Source organism: Falco punctatus (assembly GCF_963210335.1).
Source record: "Falco punctatus genome assembly, chromosome: 4".
In the NCBI taxonomy this organism is placed as follows: domain Eukaryota; kingdom Metazoa; phylum Chordata; class Aves; order Falconiformes; family Falconidae; genus Falco; species Falco punctatus.
The window spans coordinates 102,632,476-102,656,984 of NC_137583.1; the positions used below are offsets into that span (position 1 = coordinate 102,632,476).

The 24,509-nt window shown below is 39.9% G+C and overlaps 1 protein-coding gene across 6 annotated transcripts in view; it reads right to left on the bottom strand.

Moving 5' to 3' along the window:
• Window positions 1–24,509, bottom strand: part of RBMS3 (RNA binding motif single stranded interacting protein 3) — a gene marked incomplete at its 3' end in the record, with an annotated part of 449,340 nt that overhangs the window by 323,568 nt on the left and 101,263 nt on the right. For all 6 annotated transcript variants that reach the window (XM_080385818.1, XM_080385817.1, XM_080385821.1 and 3 more), the window contains exon 3: window positions 1,726–1,784. In XM_080385818.1, coding sequence (XP_080241944.1) covers window positions 1,726–1,784 — 59 coding nt within the window. The remainder of the gene's footprint in view (window positions 1–1,725; window positions 1,785–24,509) is intronic.

Below are 24,509 nucleotides of genomic sequence, written 5' to 3' on the forward strand. Positions count from 1 at the left end.
AAGTGTGGCCTCAGGGTAACCCCAACCTACCTGATCACAGGCGTCCTATTTCTTACCCCTCACCTCAGCCGCTCAGGCCCCTCCAGCTCTCCTAGCCCCAAGCCCCAGCTCCTTCCCACCCTGGAGCCCCGGCCCCGAGCACCCCTGCCCCAGAGCCCCCTCCTGTCCCACTGTGGCATCTTCCTCCTTGTTAAACCGGCCCACAGCCCATTCGATCCACCAGCAAATTTGTAGCTCCACCGCGCTGCAAGCCCCCTCTCCGTACAGCTCCCCACACTGCTCCCTGCCTCCACAGCACCAGCCCCGCAGCAGCCACAGCAGGCATGTCCCTCTGCCCCCAGCTCTGAAACCACAACACTCGCCCCTGTGCCCCCTGCCGCTGGCCACTCTCACAGGGCCTTCTGCTCTCAGACTACCCTGCCTGCCCACACAAGGGTATTCCTTCATAATTCAATTTATTAAAAAAAAAAAAAAAAAAAAAAAAAAAAAAAAAAAAGCCCAAGAAGAACGCCCAAACCCAAAAGCAAAACATGTCTTGTTCCTCCTGTGATATTAAAAAAAAAAAAAAAAAAAAAAGAGAGTAATGTTATCAGAAGCCTGCCAGAACAGCGCTCCAAGGAAAGAAAACACACGTTCAGGCAGAAGCAAACCCACAGCAGCGCTCGCTTCTGATGGCAGCCCATGACTGATCAGGTTGGTGGAGTTTTCTAGGACTTGAATGACAGTCTTGCAATCCACTTTTCTCTTGAGCAGCTAATGAATACTGTTGCTGCAGGCAATAAAGGCACACACTTCTACAAACCTCACGAACATCTTTGGTACAAATGGCATGATGTTGCCCCGTCTCGTAATTTCCCCAAATGTTCTCTCTGCTGCTTCTCTTCACACCCTATCTGGCCACTCATGAGACATTCCTGTACTGCAATGCATTTTCCTTTTACTAACTCAGATAGAAATACTGTCCAGAATGTGATTCTTATCAGAACAACCCACTCCAGTAAATCTTATTACTCCAAAAGGATTCTTGTATACCACTAGTGTAAAGTTAGAGTCATTTTATAGCACAGCTTCTCCCCCATAGTCTTGATGGCTTTCCAGACTAGTAAATTAATAACAATTCTAGTCCTGAGATACTACTAGACAGGTTAGTCAATATAGCTATACAAACACACACACGTGTGAAACATGCTATATTTCATTAAAAATTGTTTTCATACATTAGTAGAAATATTAACAGCACAAAACTGGAAGAGGAATAATTTTTATATCTTGGTATTGCAACTTGTGGATATATTTGTGTCATAAAGAATAATTTCTACTTCCAATAGCGCAGTCCAAGGCTTCACAAAAATAGAAAAATTAAACTATGTTTTGCTTAGGAAACTTTCCCCAAAGGTTTCTCATTTTTATATAGGAAATCAATTTGCATCACTGATGATATCATTCAAATCAGACAGCACTATGTGGTTAGAAGGTAATTTACTTTTCTGCTGAAGCAATTTGATACTTGTTCTGATTTGTGATTTTCATTTTGTTTGTTAATGAAAAAAATTAATGAGCAATGTTACTGGAAACACAACTCAAAGCTTTGGCATTATTAAATATGTTTGTAATATACTGTACATTATGTTGATTGCACAGTTGGAGCTAAAGCCTTGGCAGTCAGGCCACCAGTCAATCATTCAAACAGACAATGAACTCACAGGGTGGATGTTTTGCACGTACCTTTACACTGATTTGTGTTTTTGTCAAGAATTGCCTTTGTGGATACAATTTTTCCATACCTATGGAGAAAACAAAAAGCCAGAAATACATGTTATTATATTTTAATAATGTACATAGTTATTTTTGCACACATATAACACATATATACTAACTAGGAAGAGATCCAGTGTCCTTGAAAAATGTTTGCCTGGTACTCCTGCAGAGGTTCCTTCGGCAGCTGCAGTTCAACAAACACCTTTTAGAGTTCACCTGCAAAGCACTGGTCATTTGCCACACCCTGTCCATCTCTGGTCACTGCGCTGCACTGCCAGCATAAATACCAATTATAGGAAGCATTTATGGACATCAGCACTAGTAAAGAGGTTCCTTTAGTGAAATTGATTAAGTTTGCTTAGTATTTTTTTTTTCATTTTTAGCTGCCAAACAAGGTTTGCTTTAATACAGATAAACCAGGCTCCTCCAGGATTAACAAACATGCAGGAATTAGGATAGTTTTCTTACATGCCTGCACACGGAACTGTGCTCACATGTGTATCCAAGCCTGCACATACACATTCTGAACTTCCATTTTGCACAAACAGAAGCTTTGAGGCTTATGTGCATCTCCTAGTTCTTTCCGTATGAATGTTAATACTTGAATTTACATCACCTCCCACAGGTAGCATGGCACTGCACGGCAATTTGATAGACTTAGCATGATGAAGAGGGAATTCAGGCAGCTACAACTTGTTGCATTAAGCAACTAGACCATAAAACAGATACCTGTCTTTACCTCACAGAGGTTAAGATTAAAAATGCAAACTTTAAAGTATCACAAAACCCTGGTAAAAGATCACAGAAGAGAGCATTTATAGCTGAATATAAGACTTCAAGAGAATAAGGAAAATAAAATTATTTCTCAAGTTACTGTTATGTCTTGGTCTCTGCTTCACTGAAGAGAACTTCCTCTAAAGTGTCCTTTCCCAAAATTTTTTAAAAAAAGCATTACTGGTATTTTGATAGACTGGGCTTTCATTTGGAAGACTTTTCCATGGAAGACAACTTTCACCATAAATGAAGGATGCATTTTATATATATATATATTTATATATATATATAAAAATATATATAAAAAATAAGATTATAATAAAATTGCATCTTCCAATGGCAAAGCAACACCCATGAAAAATAACCAATAGCTCATAAATTATTAACCACTACAATGTATGGCAGACCAATTTTTATTTGTTAATCTTTATTAACAGCAATATAAATTTGATGTCAGTGACTTCTAATTGAAGTGCAGAAACCAGGATGTGGAAGACCTTGCTGCAACACCCTTCTCTGCCTCAGGAGGAAACCCGTGTCTCCTGCTATACAGACAAGAACTCCAACAGCAGCAGAGCACTGTTCTACATATTCAAGGCCATGCTCTTCTCTGCCCTACCAGTTTGTAAACATAGCCAGTACAACAGAAAATAAGGCGTGAGGTGGGGGGGTGGCGGGTGGAGACAAAGACAGGGAGCCAAAGAGAGGAAGGTACCATCACAGAGGAAAAGGGAAAAAGGGATCTTCGGGTTTTAGTCTGGACACAGCAAACAATTATCTCGTGAAGGGGGAGCGGCACCAATGGGAAAGATTGGGAACAGCCTGCCTAAACACGCTCTTTAGTACCAGCAAATACAATTTGAGGCAGTTTTGTGCCTGACAAAGTTCTCAGCTGAAGGTTCCACACTGTGAGTGACATGTAAACACTCAGCTTTATCTAAAGGCCACTGTCTCTCCATCTCTCTTTACTCTGTTTTTGTGACTGATGTAAAGTGAGATTTTTCCATTTCACAGTTTTTCCTTTCCCTAAGAACCCGCAAAAGCATTTGTTTCCATTTGACTTTCATTTTGGGGAGGAAAAACATGCTTTGCTTTGTTTTATTTCAGACTGAAACCAGTCAGAAGGAGGGAAAACTGACCTAAAGGCATTAACAGTTTGCGCAACCCAAGCTGAGCCCAAATTCATCCATGTTTTAGGAATCAAAAAAATTGGTACAAGCCTTCCTTCCCTCCACCCCCCCACCCCCCTCTTTTTTTGCTGGCTCTGTAGACAGGCAGGATTTTATGCTCTGAAGGCAGGCATAATGCGCTGCACACTCCACCACGATGGCTATGTGGGCACGTAGTTGTGGGTCTATTTTGCCATAGCTGGCCCAACTCCAACCACATACATAACAGATTTAATGTTAACCATGAGATCACATGCTTTTCTAACCTCGGGTGTTTTCAGAACTGGGGCCTTTATACTCACTTATGTTCCACTTAATTTTATAATTCTTCATGGTAATACCTGAAGTTGACTTTGGCCTCGAAGACATTAAAGCACTTATCTTAAGATACGGCAAATCCAAATTCTCCGCCAGTGTGATTTACGGCTGTTCGCTGGGCCAACTTACCCAGCAGGAAATTTGGCCTGTGTGGTGCATCTTCATTTCATTTGTTCAGATTTAAAATCAAATACATGAAAAACATGCAAAAACATGCCTATCTCCTGCAGTAAAGGGCCTCTGACAGATACATGGAAAAAGAATCCAACAAAAAATCGGCAGCTAACCCACAACAACCTCCAATAAAACACAATCCATACCTAAACTTCCACCAACAAAAACTAACACCCAGCCTCCATTTCAGCCCAGCCACTCCTAATGAATTGATATGTTGTTTCATCCAAGTCACATGAGAGCTAAAAGTTAACATTTCTTGCCAGCAGAGACAGGCATTTATGGTTCCACTGCTTTTATTACAGATTTCCCAGAGTTATTTGCTACATACTATGATCCTGCACTTAGTTACACTAGAAATTTTACTCACACAAGTAATTCTGTTTCAGAAAAGGTTTCCTCCTGCAGGTACAGTTACGAGCACACTTTCACATTTGCAAAAACAGACATCAGAGTGATAAGAGGCGCCACAATGACAAACACCGTTATAGGCAATTAGCCATATGCAGGCAGTTTAATCTACCGCTATAAACCTTGAGCACTACCACAAGAAAGTAATTGGAATTAATTTGGACACTGTTTTCCTAAATACTTCAGGTAATTATTTTACAGTAATCAGAACATCAGTTCTGATGAAGAGTGTTAGTTTGTATGCTGCAAGAAATCAGGAAGGTATTTTGTTCCTACAAATGTAGTCATATTTCTTTCTTGCATGTGTAGAGAATGGTATTAAGTTATGTCTCCTCTCCCAGTCTTCAAAAGCTTTGTTTGTGTGACCTTTAATTCTGTTTTGATTCACCCAGAAATACCAAAAATTTATTGTTCCATAACACCCACAGAATAAGGATAAAGTGCATCACAAGAGCTGGCCTCTTGTTTTCTTATATTTAAGTGGAAACTAATATAAAATTCAAGAGCCTGCACATCTCTGTTCTACAAACTACCATTACCATTAACGTAACAAGTACCACGTATGGTTTACTTGCCATGTGAAAACATGAGCACAGCTTAATTTCCTCCTGAGTTATGGTGCATGGAAGTATTCTTTCAAAGATTTTGAATCAAAAATTGTGGTCAGAAAAAGCCAATTGTGGAACTGAGTTTATCTCAATGCCTTATTACCAGTGCTTCAACATAATGACTGTATCATTAACGATAACCTACTGCATCACAGTATCTAAGGGAAGAGACGTAATGAATCTGTGAGATGGCTACCTCAAGAACGTGTCTGCTGAACATCTGAACTGAAATCTCTATTAAAAAGATTTCCAGACATGCAATGTGTCGTTTTTCCATTACATTCTTCCCAAAGTGTTATCTAAATCCATAGTGAGCACAAATAAAATTGTTTACACGCTTTGTAAAAAATCCTTTAAATCCCTTATATTCAATTATGCTTTTAATCTTTTTCTACATCATAATTTTAATTTAAAACAAGGTGGTCAGATACGTGAAAGAGCTTCCATGTTCAGGAGCAAGTACAGACTAGGACCTCAGCTCATTAAAGAAGGACCCATGCAGCGAGATGACTAGTTGTCTTCCCTGTTTCTCATAATACATAAGGACTGCCAAGAAAATAGTAAGATTTAAGAACTGCAGAAGGTGTATTTCTCCAGAATGGAGAGTTACTTGTGGAACTCACCGCCACAGCCTACGCTGATGCCCCAACAGAGCACATCTCTACAAAAAGCTATCAGATGACTTCCAGGATTAAAAATCTGTCACAAAATTAAAAACAAAGACACATTTATGGCCCTCAAAGTCACATACTGCCAGAAACTAGGAGAGGATACCAGAGTAGTATCATCACACGCTGTCCCTGTTTTAACATCAGACACCTCCACAGCTGCTAAAACAAATTCCTGTCTGACTCAGCCCAGCCATCCTTTCATTCCAAGAGAACATTAATTTGGGGGGGTGGGGGGGGGGGGGGGGGTGGCAGGGTGGAAATACCTTCTCACAAACATGAACAATTTTACCTTTTCTTGCATATATATCAGTTCAGGGTACTGTTCAAGACATCTGATATCCATGATTAAAATTACAAAGGTCACTTAAAAACACTTCACTTGCAACACGGTAACACACACCATATCCCACAACAGGTAGGACTAAGAGGAGACCCTGCAGTGCTGTGCAGAGAAACAATCTCCCTGCTCAGACCTATCTACAGAGACGTGTCAAAAAACACCCTCGAGAGCCGCATCCCATTGCACCCCACATTTTCTGACTACTCAGCAGACTCGGGAAAGATGCAAGCAATGCAGAATAAGCCCTGAACATACATCAAAGATGCAGTATTGATAGATCATTTCAAGAGCTTGCAGGCAGGCAGTCGATGAGCACTTACACTGCAGACAAAGCTCGTCCTCGTCGCTCCCAGGAAGTTATTTGATAACTGCTGTTAAAATGGAGACAGCTCCTGAAGGAAGCACTTCAGCTGCAAGCGATAGCACTCGCAAGACGAGGGAACCTTACCCACTGCCCACACTGATCCCAGACTGGAATTTGCAGTCCCACAGCACACAAAGGATTAGAGCCATTTCTGCTACTGCCTGCGGGAAGCTGGGGGTGCAGGGAAGGCATGCAGGCAGCCAGGGTTAGGAGGCAAGTGAGATTCAGCTGGGGGCTAGCTCAGGGCTGAGGAACCAGGTACCAGCCACCCCACTGCTGGTAGGCGGTACACCAAGGTGGGAAGCCTACTGAGAGACAGCCACCACCGAGAGTTGCTGGGTCAAAGAACGGATCTCCTGGGAGGTCAGACTGGTTGGGGCCACTCAAACTTTTCAGCTTTTCCATATCATTACAGAAAACAAAAGCCTCTGGGGTAGGTATTTTTATATATATAATAGGATCTTTCTTATTCTGTCCGTCAAGCCAGCCTTCGAGCTGCCCACGGCTAGTCAGGTAACCAAAAATAGCCATCAGACTAGGCAGGACAAGTCGCTCGTCACTCGCCCGACTCGGTGCTACACACACGCTGCCACCCTCATCTGCAGGGCAGCAGGTGCACAGGCACGTACAAAACACAGCTTTTGCCCCATTTCAGTTACTTGTATGTTTTAAATACATGTGAAACTTGGGATTTAAACCCAAGTAACCGGTCTCCAGAATTCTTCCTTCCTTACTCAAACCAAAACGACTTATCATGTAATTTCCCAGTTCAGAGTTTAATAACGATATCCCCAGTGTTAGGGTTCACACATTGCTCAGAGCACAATTCACCCAACTGAAAACAGTCTGCATTTCTGGGCATTTAGGTAATATATGCTTTTATCTTGGGAACTTCTGTACTGGGATGAATTTGACAAGCAGTAATTGGATTTAGATAAGCAACACTGAGGCTCTTTCATTCTTGTGAATTAATATATAAATAGCATAACTGGGTTTATTTTGTTTAAAGCAGAGACTATGAGGAAAACCACGGATTTGGGAAGGAAAAAGCAGCCCACATTATGATGGCCTGAAGTACAGAAGAAACTTCTGCTAGGTTTCTCGGAAAGATGTTATTCTTATAATACACATAATAATATAAGTCACATGAACTTAAAGACATCCAAATACACACAAAAGGGAAATCCACTCAGAAAAAAAAAATATATATCTGATTTGCATGATCATTTCTGGGCATTTCATCTATCGTATGGCATTCTCAATGCCTGTATTTTTTCTCAAAATTATACCACCTTACTATTCTATCCATTAACAAATATTAAGTTGCTTTGTTGTTCTCTGGTTTTTTTTTTTTTAATTTTAAAAAGGAAAAATTAAGACTAAACTCTTTTAATCACAGAAAAAATACAACAACAAAATTCATGCCATTCAGAGCACCTTTTATTTTCACAGACCAGCGCACAGATGGGGAACAAACAGGAGGAGGTAGTTACAGGGATTAACAAGACTGTACTTCAGTTTAACATTTAGCTACCCTGTCTTCCACCCTTTCTTCAGTCTGGCTGTCAAGTTTACAGAAACAATTTCTTCACTAAATGTAATACAAGTTAGTACAGCAATTTAGAGTAACAACTTGTCCAAGAGTTTCAAAACATCACAGGAAAAGGAGGGAAGCCTCTCTTAAATTGTTTGGTTGTACATCTAAAATGACCCTGGACTTTCAGAAGGGCTCCTAAGTTACTGAGTTATTAGTACTGAATCGTGTACGGTGGTGTTCAGCAATTTAAAAATTCAGATCATGTATTTCTGTTCCTAACAATGCAGTTTGGAGCTCAGTTTTAAGCAGACTGTAATATATATTGCAGCATCTAGGAGAACTGAATTTTCAAGAGAACGCAAGCTGGTGAACCACTGGAAGAATGCATGCATGTTCAGTATTACCTTTTGGTACAGACATTTACTACTAAGGGTGTAATGATTTGACTCATACATGGGCCTACTATTCACCATCACCCCACACCCACTGAAAATACATGTTTTTCAGAAGTATCAGAGAAAAAAGCTACAAAACCATAAAATACCTATATGCACATGTCTATGAAGACTATTATCACTTTAGACAAATAAAACCCAAGATCATACCATTCTCTTGAATGCTATGATCCAACACGTCAGCTGCTCCATGTTAGGAAGAAAGAACCCAAAAGGCACTTTCAATGTATGGATCACGCCATTTACTTTCCATTTACAGACTACACTCAGAAATCCTGCTTTTCAGAAGATGCAAGCACCATTTCAGCTCAAATCACAGGGCCCTAATACAGCCCTGGAACAGCTGTGTTAGGTCCTTTGCTGCTCTTTTATTGAAGAATATGGAAAACTTTGTAGCGTTAGTGTTTACTTTTTGTAAAATTTCAACAACCTAGGGCAGAGAATACTGTAAATAAACCTCTTAAAATGTGTGTAGAAACACCTACAACAACAAAAGATATCACTGTTAAAACACTAGCTTTCCTTTCCAGTGTCCCTAAAATCCACTGCTGCTGAAGAACAGGAATGCATCTCGCCTTCACCTTCACTAAAATGATAGGGGTGTCTCACATTCAAGTTAGAAATGTATTTACAAGACAACACAGAGATTTACTGAGAAAGACTGTCGTATTTCCTATTCAAATTAATCTGCACTGATATACTTAAACACTATACATACATTCACCTCTGGAAAACCATGAAAGTGTCCAGGCTCTGGAGAGTATCGTAACTGTTTTCAGTACATGGGAAATAAAGCCAGGTAAAATGGAAGTTGAAGTAAATGAAATTTAAACAGATACTAATTTTCTGGAAATAGAAAGAACTTACACTTCTTACAGGCCTGAAAGTTCATCACTTCAGTCGTTTAAAGGTAACTTTTCCTGTAGCCTTGTTCCTTTCCTTGCCAAAATAAAAAATAAGATTTTTTTTTTTTTGGTCTGCCTGTAAATGAAATTAACTGGCTTGATCCAACACTTTTAGAAATCAAAGGCTTTTTTTCATTGCCTTCAGTAGGTACAAGCTCAAATCCTATTCACAGTGCTTATAATAAGACTACAGATTTGTCACACTCTTGATACCCAAGACAGAATAAAATGCCACTTACTAAAGTGGTACTTCCCATAAAAGCCTGACATTTTACAGTGTTTTTCCCCAGTTTGTTCCAAGTAAGGCATTTGGCTCTTAGCTGAAGTATTTATTCTAAATGCTGTTTATTCTGAATTAGTGCTATGTATTATATTCATATTATATCTGTATGTTTGAATATTGAAGCTATTTAAGACTATTTAAAACATGATTACATTATTGTATATCATATTTAGATTAAAATTCTGACATTTGTATTTTTGCTTTGATAGAAAGCTATGTTTTTCCCTCACAGTTCTGCCATGACAAATAACCAGTGTTAATAATTAATTAGCAAAATATTCTACAGTTGCTAAATTAAGTATGGAAAATGAAATTCATGCACAAATTAATAACTATGATTTCATGCAGAACACTTCAGTCCTTCTTCTGGGCCATCATTAAATCTTCAACTACTAATTATTCCATATTTACAAGAACTTCAGATGTCTTAAAAAAATGAAATGCAACTTTTGTTTGCTGACACTTAGCAGTGCTGCTAAATTTTCTGTATAATGATAGGATGCATTATTGGGAAGACAGCTCAGGGATCTGAAACCCTTCATGGAACAAGATGTGGTTTAATGCTGCCTGTCACAAATGACAATGCCAGGCATATCCAAATTTTCAAAGAACGCTGGGTGTGTGGGGAGAGTGTGTGGGGAGGGGGAGGGGTGGGGGTGTTAAAAAATACTCAAAATCTATCTTTTCCACCATAAAGATGTTCCTCATCAGCACTGGAAGAAAAAAATAAGCAGATCTTCAAACTTGAACAATCTCCTCTAGCCATAAATTCAATTATTTCAGATATTATGGAAATAACACAAACACACACACACACAGAGGCCCACAACATATCATTCCTGTGCATAGAATTTATTTACTTTGTATGTTCTTGCATGCTGTGCTGTCCTGTATCCGATTTCTCATTCACAGTCTTGCTTACTTACGGAGGATTCATTGTTAAATTACAGTTGGTATGAACCAGCATGCCAGCATACCATGATATTAATCTCTAAAGTATTCAATCATTTAACAATAGCCTCATTATTCAAAGGAACTCTGAGCATTCTGCTTGTGCAGATTTTCTGACATTTCACTAAAACAATTTACTCTTAAAAGAACTCAATGACTGCAACATATTGTAAAAAATATATATGTCTCAATCAGATGGTTCCTCTCCAATAATAGACAAGAAAAGAAAAGGAAGTAAAAAAGAAAAGGAATTAAAGGAAAAAGCAAGAACTCCAGCTACCACCAGGGACCTTGAACTCAAACTGATAATTTAAAGCTAAAGCGTTTTATAGAGTTCACACAGAGGCCATTTGAATCAAATGTGTGAGTGAGACTTCTTGAGCTCACAGAGCTCCCATTTCATTATTTACAAATTAGAAAATTCCAGGTAGTTGGGATGTCTCTGGAAACAATGTAGGTTTGAGAGGAACTGTTTCTTAGGATTTTTGCATTGCAAAACATGTATTTCAGGAAGTGCATCAGAAAACTGTGTGGGTTTTTTTCTTCTATATATTTATTTTAATCCTTCCATCTCCAGGGCTGGAATGTCACAGTTGTATTCATTTTCCAAAGGCCAAACTTTGAGAAAAGTGGTGCAGAGAAGCACATTTTTCTCTGCCTGAAATTTTCAAGGAGAAACAACAAAAGCATGGATTTGGATTTTTGTAATTACATGGACAAAAGTTCACCCTGCTTGCCCAGGACTGGGATAGAATATCTTTTGCTTTGAGTTTCTTTGAATTTTATTTAACTCCACCAAGTATATTTTTAAAAGCAAAAATTTTTTTAGTCCATTTATTTGGGCAAGTCTGTAACATAAAGACAGCCTCAGGAAAGGGTGTGAAAATGGATTCGATAAGCTATTTGTCCACAATATTATTAAATACTCAAGCGCATGTATTTATTCAGGCATGTAAGAAGCCCAGTTGAACTTAAACAGGACGATCCATGTGTCTCAAGGTTAAAGTATGCGTGTAGGCTCATAAATTAATGTGCTTGTTTGGTGTGGAAATTCCTCCCTACAGCCCTGATACAGTAAACAGACTCACACAGGACCCACAAGTGCATGTTTCCAGACAGCAAGTGCTTTGTTTTCCTCAGTGCAAGGCCTGCAACTACTACAATAACTAGTTTTAAGAGGACAAATCTGTTCTCGCTGGTAACTTACTACAACTCTCAGTCGAGGGTCCCAAAGCAGATTATTCTCCAACACCTTTTCCTAAGCGATAGCTTTGTCAACAATAAAAATTCAAACCAGGTGAAGCAGCCCAGCATGCAAAATAGATACATAATTTATGAATCGTGTGCTAATTTTATTACGTTTTCAAAATGCTTTAAAAACCTGCAAGAAAATACAGCGTTAAATGAAGTCACCTGTTACAAAACCCCATTTACAGGTTTTAAAAAGATATTTAGTTTAGAGCCCTTGCCTATCATATAAATCATTCTTCATTCTCTATTGTCCAAAGAAAAATGGACGTAAGCGAACATATTAGCCTCATTGGGTCAGGTTGGTAAATATCTTTGGAAAGGAAGAGCTTATTAAAAATTGCACTTTGGATCATGCTCTTGGTTTCAGAAAAGGCAGTGCCCTCCTTCTGGGTCCAATGGGCTGCCCCAATTTACACCAACAGAGCAACTGCCTCATTATTTTCTGTCTTTGAGCACTAAAGTTACACTTTAAGGTAACATCAAGGGGCAGGAAATATGGCATAATTAGCACATCTTGTAGCTTTCTGCTCATCACTTCTGAGCCTAAGACAAAAAAAAACCAAAACACCTCAGCCAACCAAAAACTCCTCACTCAGGCTTTGTACCAGCTGCTCTCACTGGACACCTTGGCCATGAGTTTCCTGCAGAAGACAAGACTGGCAATTGCTGTGTTCTGCTGTGATTCAGCTTGCACCCAGAAACTGCCAAAACAGACTAGGAAGAGGTTAGTTAAGCCATGGATTCACTAAATAAAGACACTGTTTATGTACTTAGTGTCTTCTGTCCTTAAAAGGACACTTGGTTGGTCCTACCAGGCAGAAAACCCTGGGTGGAGAGCTATAAAAAAAAGTATATGCTATGTAACTCATCCTTTCTGAAATATACATGGGCAGATCTGGAGGAAGGAGCAAGAATTTAAATATTTTATGTTTCTGCTCAGGAGTTTTACCCCAGAACAAAAGCCTCACTGAGAAAGAAAGCCCATCTTGAAATCTGGCAAGTAGCACTGGATTTGTAAGCAAATTAGCTTCAGTTGCTTGGGAGCCCTCAAGAAAAGACTTCTCTATGTTACTGGCTTCAGGTGCCTTCAAATAAACTAATTAAATCAGATACAGTCCTCAAACCAGACAAAAGATACAAATGGGAAAACTGAGACCTTATTCTGAGTATTTGGCATACTCTGAGAAACCAAACTGCGATTCACTGGGATAAATCCACAATTCCTCCTGTAACTGGCCAAGTAGTACAGTACTGACAATTACTACTGCTCTCTAACACACCAAAAAAGTTATGAAATTAACTTCTGTTATTAAAACATAACTAAGAAATAAATGCATTTGACATATCCTTTTATTTTTATTATCTTTTTCAAGCCTTTGTGCTAGAGGTTGTATTTTAATGCCTTTCTTCACAGCCATGAAGGAGACACACAAATTTAAAGCTGAGATTCCTGTCTTATCACATGCCCCAGGATCTAAGGGTTTAAGAAACAAACATTATGAACCTCACAATAAACTTTTGAGGGTTGGCAATGCCAAGAGCAACATCTATATCAGATATTAGTGAACATACTCAGGTAGGGAAAAAACACTGCTTGGCAGCTGAATGTTTTGGGTCCCAGAAAACAACCTTGTGAAGAAAAGGGAAAAAAAGGGAAAAAAACCAATGAACAAATCCATGCTGTGTTCTATTCCCCGCTTTATAAAACAAGCTGGATTTAAAGATTTATGAAAACCCCAGTGCTGACATCCCTCACTTTACTACTGGTATCACACATATAAACGACAAGTAGATCCTATAAGGATAAATTATATTCCAGCAGCCAAAATATAATCTGCCAAATATAAGGGATTTAAAAATTAATAACACAAAATTTACAATGATCACCTCTAGCGGCAAGCTGACTGCTTTTTGAACATCCCTTCAGAAGCAGTGAAAGCACAAAACCAATGTAAAAATGGAGTCAAAGACACATTCTACAAGAACAGCCCTATAGTCTGCAAATACTTAACAACCACAAACAACTGAATTCACACTCTGGACAGTCCTGAATGCACCCAACGGCCAACTCTCATAAATCAAGCACGTGCAATATCAGGCCATGTATTTACGCATTCCTGAAACATCTTATTCACCAACAGCGTTTGCACCCTTTCCTCCCACTTACTCAGACCATGGGAGTTCGCGACCCTTTCCCTTTCTGCTGTTCACGAAAGGAAGTTCACAAAAGACCGACATCTTGAAAAAGAAGCCAAAGCAAAAGGAAAGGTCCGCTCCATTTCCCATATGCCTCTGCCCTTTGCTTTCTTTGGGCTTGCTCCAAAGACCACTGAGATCAAGAGAAAGACCTATGGATTTGCCCTGTTCTGCAATTTCTGAGCACCACTAAATGTTACTCTACATGCAGCATTCCATTTTGTAAGACAATTTCCTAAGTTCAGACTTCAGTTTCTTTTTGATTCCCACATTCTCAGGACAACAGCTCCTTTGTTCAAGCTTCCATGTTTATGGGAATGTTATCTTATCACTGGGTTTAGCCTTTAATGTTGAGCAGTCAGGAAAGAATCATCCTTTTGTTTGAGATGTAAAGATTTATGTCTGCTTACGTTTTTAAGATACATAAACATACAAACGTACTTAAAAAGTCTAAGTAAATTTACTCTTGTTGGAGCTTTAGCTGAATGATGGTATTTAACACCAGTTACGGTTTAGTTCCTTTATCTCCCCTGTGAAAAAGTTTTTTCAAGATCTGTTATACGAGTCAAATGACAGCATCCTAGGGGAAACGAGCTTTCCCCAGCCTGTCTGCAAGGGAGCAGCAAGGTTTAAGCAGCAGGAAATCCACAGAAGAGGGGGAAGCAAACTATTACAGTGCCACAGTGAAGTCTGTGATTCAGAGAAGAGACACAAACATGTAGGGGTGGAGAACGGCAGAAGAAAGTCACTCTAGTCTGTATTCCCTACTACACCTGCACACGGTTAGGAATATGAGGACCCATCCAAGCCACAGTCATGCTGTTTCTGTAGGAGGGCATGGAGCTACCTCAGCTAGCTTTAACCTAGTCCCAGGTTTCACTGCATGGCTTTCAAACTCAGAAACATCCACGATATAGATGCTCCTTCAGGAATTAAATCCACAGTACTGATCCAGTTTTGCATGTTTGTTCTCCAGCTAAAAGAAAAACACACTTTAAAAAAGAATCACCGTTTGTCTAAACCCCAGGCAGACTTCTCCCCAGCCTCCCCATGTCCTTCGTCCCAGAGCTTCTCCCCAAGGTCACTGTCTCTCCCACCTCTAAGATTAACATGTTCAAGATCTGCTGAATTTTGACAGTGCTGCGGGAGGGGGAATCTACCTTGAACGGAAAGCTTTTTGAGTCTCTCCTCACTTTCGAAACCTTTGCATTTTTTAATCCCTGCTCTGCCAATTTTGTCTCCCCTTCCCTCCCTCCCCTTCAGTGGAAATTTTCTACTCTTTACAGTAGCTCAGCTCTCTGCAGAAAATTGATTTCCCCCAGGATACAGCCATCCCACTCTTCCACACACGGTCATTAATGGCCATCCTGTTCACCACAGAGACAGACACGGTGGTACTCCCCCCCAGCTCCTTAACATGGAAAGCACACAAGGGAAACATCAGAACAATCTCAGTGCTTAACCATACCAAAAGTTCATCATCTCCAGAAAATGCCACACAAAATCTCCCAACAAGCTACTATGAGAATAAAATAATTCATACTGGTTTCTGTCACTCTTTACTTCCACGATGGTCGTGGATTTATTTCCACGACACTTCCCCCCCCCCCCAAATAACGACCATCGACCATCGTGTAGTTCCCTCTCTCCCAGAGTCACGTTCAAATGAACTCTTAAAGCCAGATGTGACTTGAGCTCACATCAGTTTTACTTGGGCACAGGTACAGGGTATCCAAGAGCAGAATGCATTTCAGCACAGCCTGAAGGTGTGAGAAAATACCTGGGTGCTGCACTTCTTGCTGTTTTAGCTGCTTTGCAAGCACTGCACCTGCTGGCTCACCATCTCTGGGAGATCTGCAGTCTCACGTTTTATTGCAGTGAAGTCCCATCCTTGGAGCAACTGACAACTCTCCCCTTAGCTCCTGGTGGCTATGATGTTAATGGGTGAACTGAAATGACTGTCCTCACAAAACACCTCACATCTTCAATATAAACATCTTGTTTATACAAGTGTTTATAACAGTGGATAGACTGAAATTTGACTCCCTGACTCCTCCTTGACTATGGGGTCCTTGCAAGAACTTCCCCTCGTCCCTGCTGGTATAGGGAGGTACAATGGAGGACTGGAAGCCACAAGGAAGAAGATGGAGTATTTAAAACTTTTTATTCCATTTCCAATTAAGGATTTTTTTATGATCAAGTTAATACTGCTTACTGAGTTGCATTACTAGTTTCACCCGGAACAAAAATGAGGTAAAATATGAATAAGGCCTGAAGACTGGTATAGAGCTTTCATCGTGGTTTTGGTTTTTTGGGGTTTTTTTAAGTATAATTCAGCGTAGTTCCAGTGAATTTACCTCAGATAAATAGGAGCAGTGTCTTTAAATCAAGAGGTAAATTAAAACCAAACCAAAATCTTTTTAGTGACTGTTGGACAGAAAAAAATGAACCCTAAAAATTAGTTGTGAAACTGGGAGAGTGGCTTTGTTACTGAGCTGTGACTTGGTCTAAAAAAAGTTAACACAGCTAATGCCTCATGCAGCACTTCAGAAATGCTGGGGTGGGTAAACCACCCAAGCCAAGAAATTCATATTTAAAGCTCACATTGTCCAGCTACGCTCTGTAAATTGTGCCAGGATTTCTTTACATAATTCTCACTAATGCTGGCTGATGTTAGCTGAGGAAATCCTCTACAGACAAACAGGACAATCCACCCCACTGTAGGTTCCATAAAATCACACGCTCTATGGAAATTTCCAAATACCTCGGCACAATATGGGTGAGTTAAGGATAAAGTTTCAAGCCTGAACTCCATAATTTCCTGTCTTTTGCTAGTCTACACAGCTCTTTAATGTTATGTTAATATCATTTTTGTGGGTGTGATTGAATTACCCACCACTCTTCATGCCAGCATTAGTGGATTTCTGTGTAATAGGAGAGCATGCTTTACTGCACATACTGTTACTAAATACCATTAAGCAGACCAGCTGCAGACCTCCTGATAGCAGGACTGGAGGGCTACCTCGTTAGGAAGCGACGAGCACTTTACCGTTGGCACAGTGCCTGAATCCCATGAGCCCTCAGCATATCGAACTTGCCTCGACATCCACACCAGACGGCCTGCCACAGCAGGTCCCCTGGCCAAACCCAGCACCCAGCCCTGGGAATCTGCTGAGAGTGCTGAGATCCGTCTCGCGGGCTCAACACCCCGAGCCCTACGCCGTGCCGCCGTGACTTGGCAGTCTGAACAGACAGAGATGTATTTACCTGGCGACATTTTGACCCAGGTGCAATGGAAGGCTGCTAAATTCTCCACTGAGAGCGTGCCTCACACACTGGTGACAGCTACTAACTAGGGGCGCAGTGCTTTAAAAATCCCTTTCAGAAGTCTTTGCAGAGAGATTAAAATGCCATGTGTACATGAGCTGTAACAATTCTAGGGCAGTCTCTGAAGAGAAACTTAACACAGGCTTTCTCATCAATACCCTTGCACTGCTAACCAGCACCTACTAAGCAAACGATGAGCCTGACTACTGTGCAGAAATATCCCCCTTTAAGGGAGGATTGCATTAGGGAAGAAAACCAGGGGTGCAAGGGGAATGGAAAAAAGAATGAGGGAGGACAAGGTATTTGGGTCTTTTCCACTTAGTTGGCTTCAGTACATGTCAAACTGTACTGACAGACATCATCACTCAAGGAGTTGCAACATATTCTAGTCACTCTTCTTGCCACTCTGAACCACCTCTTCCCCACCACAAAACACCTCATGTTGGCTGGTCAAGCCGTAGTTACCCAGCACCAGTGGGAGATCCAGCTTCTAGCGCTCACCTACCAGCAGTACCATGGGAACAGCATGGCAGGGACACGTGACGTGGTCTTGTGATTAAAAGAAATTATTGTTTCTCTATATCTAAGTGTACTAAGAACCAACAAACAAATGCAGGAACCTAACAAGAACTAACAATGGCAAAACCACGATAAAAAAAAGCCAGGTTTTTCTTACCGATCACTGAAAATAGAGATAAAATAACTAAAGTCCTAAAAGTGCTTATAGTATTTAATAGCTGTATCATGATAGCCCGTCTCCCACATCTGTAAGACCTGCCATCAATCACATCTTTAGTCCAGTTCTTAATGTTAAGCAAAAAGCAAAATCATGGCATGAGTATATGGCCTTGCTTTGACTTAAACCCCACCAATGACTTGGTCATATTCCATTTCGTTCCACCACTGCCACCAGTTTGCCTTTTCATTTAGAAGCAATTGCTTTGAGTCCATTTTATTCTGAGAGTCAAGAGATTGCCCTGTATGAATCCTTCAGCTCCTTGAACTGGCTGTATGTTTGTCTATGTGATAGGAATTCATTTATTATGCAGTTTGTAAGGCACTTCATAAACTTTATATTGAAATATTTGTGCTAAATTATTGTACAGTAATTAAAAAACTTCGTGGCCATACTCTGTTTTATTGCCAATCCTAAATTTGATGTTGATTTAAGTGAAGTAGAGGGGACCAGAAACGTTATAGATAAGTAGAGAAATCAAGTTCTACAAAAGCCAAGTTAGGTATGGCTTAGATCCAAATCCTTTAGGTTTTTTTAAAAAAAAAAAACTCCAGGAGTGCTGCAGTTTTCTTGTTCTATGGGTTTTTGTTACTCAAAGCTGAGGACTGACAGACACCTGATTTACAATTAAATGTAATCAAAACCTCAAAGGTTGAGAGATGAGCTGCTGCTCCTGAGATAATGCCAGGTCCAGTGTACTGTGTTCTCGCACACCCCTGCTAGGACGGCAGCATTTAAGCATCATTTCTCCTGCTTAGGAACACAGATGGTCCAGTGACACATTTAATCCACTTAATGACACATACAAACAGATATGGCTACATAAGCTATACATAACAAAAAACCTCCATAAAAAGGAAATTATTTCTAACCTCAAATAATCAGTTTTAAAAACATTTAAATGATCCCTGAAGTCCTTGATGAAATTATCCAAAAGCTGAAGAAAACTGTCTTAGAGACTTAAACAGCTCCCTCTATTTTGATTATTTAAGAAAAGTCTGAAAAGTGACTTGATTATAGTGCATAAGTATATTTCGGAGGAGGATGGAGAGAGAGGAAGAGAGTCTGAAAGGTCCTTCATCTGATTTCCCCAAGAACCAACAGGTAAAATTCAACACCAGAAAGGTGATTTGGAAGTGGCTCAGGAACAGCAGTAGATCTACTGCTGCTTTCATATCCTCAGATCTGGAGTGGGTGCTTTTCTGGAACATATTCTTCACATCAAAATAAATTGATATATTCAGTCCAGGAGAAAATAAGGGAAGTTTAAGGACCTGAATCAACTAGAAAATAATGGTAGACCATCCCTTGGTCTCTTCTGGATCTTAAATTCCAGGAATCTGTGAATTATTCTATCCATTTTAATTACTAGTTCCCTACTATAAAGAAGCTAAAAAGTTAATGTTCTTCTTGAATCAGTGAATTACAGAAAATAATTGAAGTTTCATAATTGGATTGTAACCCCAGGAGTATATGGAAATGCTGAACTGGGAAGCTGAAAGTAAGGAAAGCATGTCTGTTTCTTTTTTTATGTGATCGCCAGGCAGTAATAGCCATAAATGCTGCACTTATTACCTGTATTACACCGAAAGAATAACATGGCTGTGATCCTGCAATAACTGCTATTTGAACAGACTGCTGTGCTTCCATGAAGCTTATATGAGGCTGGCTGGCTGTTGGCAGAGAGCTTATTTTGAACAGAACCTATATTTCCATGTTGCTGTTACCTTCATTATTTTATTTGGGGTTACCCCCAGAATTGTAGCTAGGTACTTTCCAAGAGAATCAGAATCCAGAGGTCTCCACTTTCTCTAGAGCTCACAATGGAGACACAGGAAATACATGCCCAAAGAAAGAAAAAAACTTTACAGATCTGTCAGATCAACATCTTTTAAAACTCAGGCTGAAAACATTCCATCTTTCCTGTCTCTGTTTTATAGACATAAAACCTCTGACATAGTTGCAAAAATTCTAAGAAATCCCTTCTCTAGCAAACATCTTTTAAGAAAATGAAAGACTTTTCAGTTTTTAACACAAAGCTAGCAGCTTGTCACACCAGTAATTCCAGGAAGTTACCAAATATTTGGAATGAAGGACATTGCATGCTGCATAGCACAGAGCTCTTGTCGATGCTTGTTTGGAACTGTATGGGAAAGTCTAGCAGCTGAACACAATGACATTTTTGTTTTCCTGCTGATAATATTAAATAACTTTGCTACTGAACTTGGCCTGCCACTTCCCCTTGCATAGAAATTACAAAGATGCGCTAAGGTTCTTGCCGTTTGCTGGAAGCAGTGCCCAGGTTATTCCTGTTTTGGGGGCAGTTCTTAACCATAGCTGGTATTGTTTCCTTCCAGCAAAGCTTTAGAACAAAGTATTTCTCAAACAGATCAGAACATCCGTTTCATACCTTGTAAAGAAAGGTTACAGAAACATTCCTGCTACACAAAATGTCAGAACATGAACAGCATGTCTCCATCCTCTCCCAAAAGTCAGGGACTCCTAAGGAGTATCAACCACATCCCAGTCAGAAAACTTCTTACTTCCTTCTCCACTCTCTGCAATGTAATACAGCCATCGGATCTGCTCTCACACTGCTGCCATCAATTCTCAAAGGACAACAGATCAGAAAGACCCACTGGACTTGACACTCTGGAATTTAGGAGAACGAATACCAAAAATACAGACAAATCTAAAACACATGGATGAGCTTCAAAACAGAAGAACCAAACATAACCAGAACTTCCATTGCCACTGTTCCCACTAAAGAAAAACACAGTTGAAAGGCAGCAGTGAAGGAACCTTTGTCAAACCACCAGTGCATCCATCAGCCTCCTCACTGGAAAGCAGAAACTGAGCATCAGAGTTTTATAGAACACCTTGAGGGCCTGAAAAACCCAGACTGTCAAGAGACCCATGGTCATGAAGGCCCTTCCACAGAGCTACACCCATACTGAAAAAACAGACATTTCCCTGACAGACATGCACATTGCAGAGCCTCTCTGTCCTTTTGACAGTTTTTGGCCGTGAGCATTTTCAGACTAAAATGCTTGTATCAGTAAGGGGACGATAGCCTCATGGACGGGTGGTGATGCCATGGTTGACTGGCTGCACACAAAATATGCTGCAGAAGTGGCGAAAGAAAGAGGGCAAGGCAAGACTGGAAACACGCACGTCTCAGACAAGTCAGAAGCAGCTCATGAAGTGTGTTTGCTCTTTCTATCTCAACACCCCGCCTGCACAGTACGCAAAACAAGTGGCTGTTATCATCATGCCGTTCACACCGCTACACGTAAGACTCAGTATTTCTGTTATGAGCTCTCTGTTTTGTTGTGTTACACCCCCACCCCCCCGTCCCCAGGACTTTAATTAAAATTCATCAGAAGAAATGTTTTCAGCAGCAATGTCTGTGAACGCTGCCTCCTCCCCTATCTTCCATTAAATCAGGTTCATCCAACTTGAAAGGAGATGAGAAACTCTCACTGACACTGTCACACTCCAGTGAAAAGACAGGCACATTCAAAACAGAGAAGAGTGCAGGTGCTCATTTATTACTTTACACAGATTATTTTTCTGCCTTTCTTCCTGACAATGGGAACGTTAACATCCCAGATGGAGCTCTCTGTAGTGCTGTGGGCATTTGCTGACCTAGGGTTTTGTTTTCTCTGATGAAAGAGGCCAGGTAAGAAGAGGGTTGGTTCACTGCCTACTGGGGCAACTTTAATGTTTGTTTTTAACAACGGAAGACATTTGGAGATTATTTTAATGGGGAATAAATACACAAATAATTTTTAATATGACAGAAATACAAAATTACATCAGGCAAAGGAGAAAAAAATTGTGCACATCCATGCCCATATTTACACACTGCAAAGATGTATTGTTTATGTAACTGAGTGCAAAACTGCAAATCAACTGATTTCAGAAACAAAGAAGTCTTTCAGATGAAATATAAGTTCACCATCTTGTATCATTTTGGACCCAGAGAACAACCCCACAATATTTCTAACAACATTAATAAGCACGATCACTATGAAGATGTCTTCAATGCAAGAATTAACAAATTGTGCCCACAGCATTAGGTTCCTCTGCTTTTATGTCTATTTTATACATCCTTAAAGTTCACCATTTGGTTCCTGATCAAAGGCATTTTGACTTAAAAGTATTAACGTGAAATTAATTTATTTTGCCTTTCCCACTCCTCTTAATAAATTTTTAGGAAAAGTCTGTGATACAAAGACCTTCAGGAGAACACAGATCCCTCCAAGCTAACCCATCAGTGTGTTCTTCTCAGGTCTGAACACCCATGTTAAGAAATGGAAGACAAAAACTCATTGTTCCCTCATTGCTTTGAATTAGCATATTTAGTACAGCAGGATACTTTTGCTGTGCTTGACTCAACAGTAAACCCTTCTTGGGAATTTGCTGTCCCAATTTTACTTGGAATAACAAAGATCTGGGAATTTTTGGAGGTTTTCTTTCCTCTCAAGTGTGGACATTTCTTTGGTTCCCACCGAGACTGATGACTTCAGCAGATTTCAGTCATTCACAGTTCTCATATTGCCAGGATACACTGAACCAAAACATCGACCACAGTTTAAGCAGAAACTACTCTATATGATACCACATGGTTCCTATATGTGCTAATCCCACTGAATGAGCAATCTCACCTTCATACCCTTTCAGTCTCTGCTATATCACAGAGCAACGGTGTCAGCTGATATTAATTACAGGAGAGACATTACATGGTTATGTTTGAATTGGAGCCACAGTGTACCTTGCTTTAGCATACACAAGATTACAGAACACAATAAATTCCTTTACGTCTCCAAAGATTACTTCTTTAAAATATAGGGGCAGACACAGGTTAACACTCTGCCGCTACGTTAAATCTCAGGTAGTTTAGGCTTTGTCTTCACCAGGGCCAGGATAAGAACACCAGTTTACACTGGGTACAAATTTGGTCTGACTTTGTTGTAGGAAAAAGGTTTAGCTCCAGCTTTTCTCTCGGGGTTTTTTTTGGTTTTGAGCTCACTATAGGGATTTTATTTTGGTTAATCTTTATTTTATTTAAAGGTCATAGTGATTATTTTTAATTAACATTTTAATGCAGAGGAAAAAAGGAAAGGAAGGGAACTTACTTTTCCCACACCTTCATTTCATCAGTTGTCATATAACACATAAGAAACACATATAACACAAAAGAAAAGGAAAATAAAAATAGCCAGGGATGTCAAACTCTTGCTGCCTTTACATAGCAGAAATGGCCATCATGAACTTGCTGTAAAGCTTGGTCTAATTGAAAATGTTGTACTTGTTGCAGCTATTAACAAGAGACCCTGTCCTGAAAGGCACCTTGAACCCCTCTGAAACCTCAATGAACTCAGCAGTTTTCTGTGGGGGCAAAAGGAATGCACACAGTTCATTTCAAAAATAGTCTAGGATTTAAGTAATGTGTGTATTTTCAATTAATAACCTCAGTTACATTATCCTTGGGGCTAGCCCTTTATTAGAATCCAAACAGTGGCAGCTTGAATATTTATTCAGATGTTCCATGGGACTAAACCAAGGACATTCAGAATCAAATGAGAGACTGAAATCTCACTCATGATGACTTACTAAGAGGACAATCAGGATATCTTAAAAAAAAACAAAACACAAAACCAACCAAAAATTCCCCCACAAAACCCAAACGAAGCAAAACCCACCGTCCCCAAAAACCCAAAGCAAACCGAAACACTTGAGTAAGCTGCCCAAAATATGGATCTAGAAGTTGTTCAGAGAAAGCAACATTTGTGACAATCACGATTGAGCAGGGATTTCCCATACCTGGAAAATCATTTGTCTGGGAGATCCTGTCTCATCTTCCTCACAAGACAGCTTGAGCAGCATACAGACTTGCTGCTCTTTAGGTCTAGATATTTCTACTGTCATTGTTTTAATAAAGTTCTGTAGTTTTGCCCTGGACCACAAAGAAGTCAAAACTTGAAGGGTAATAACTAACCCAAATAAGAACAAAGCAGACAGAAAGAAGTTTCTGAAGGTATGGTAGAGATAGAAGGGGAGGGGATCAATTCAGGACAAATACGTAAGTAACTTTAAACCATCAGACTGAATCAAGATGGAAAGAGATTATCTTTTGAATACATGCCAATGTCTTAATTGTGCAATGCATAAGGCTGGTTTTTAGTCAAATGTTGGGGGTTTCAAGCCAACTTTTCAAAAACTGCGGGAGGTGGGGTGGCTACATTATCTCTCTTTTTCCAAATTCCCTTTTTCTC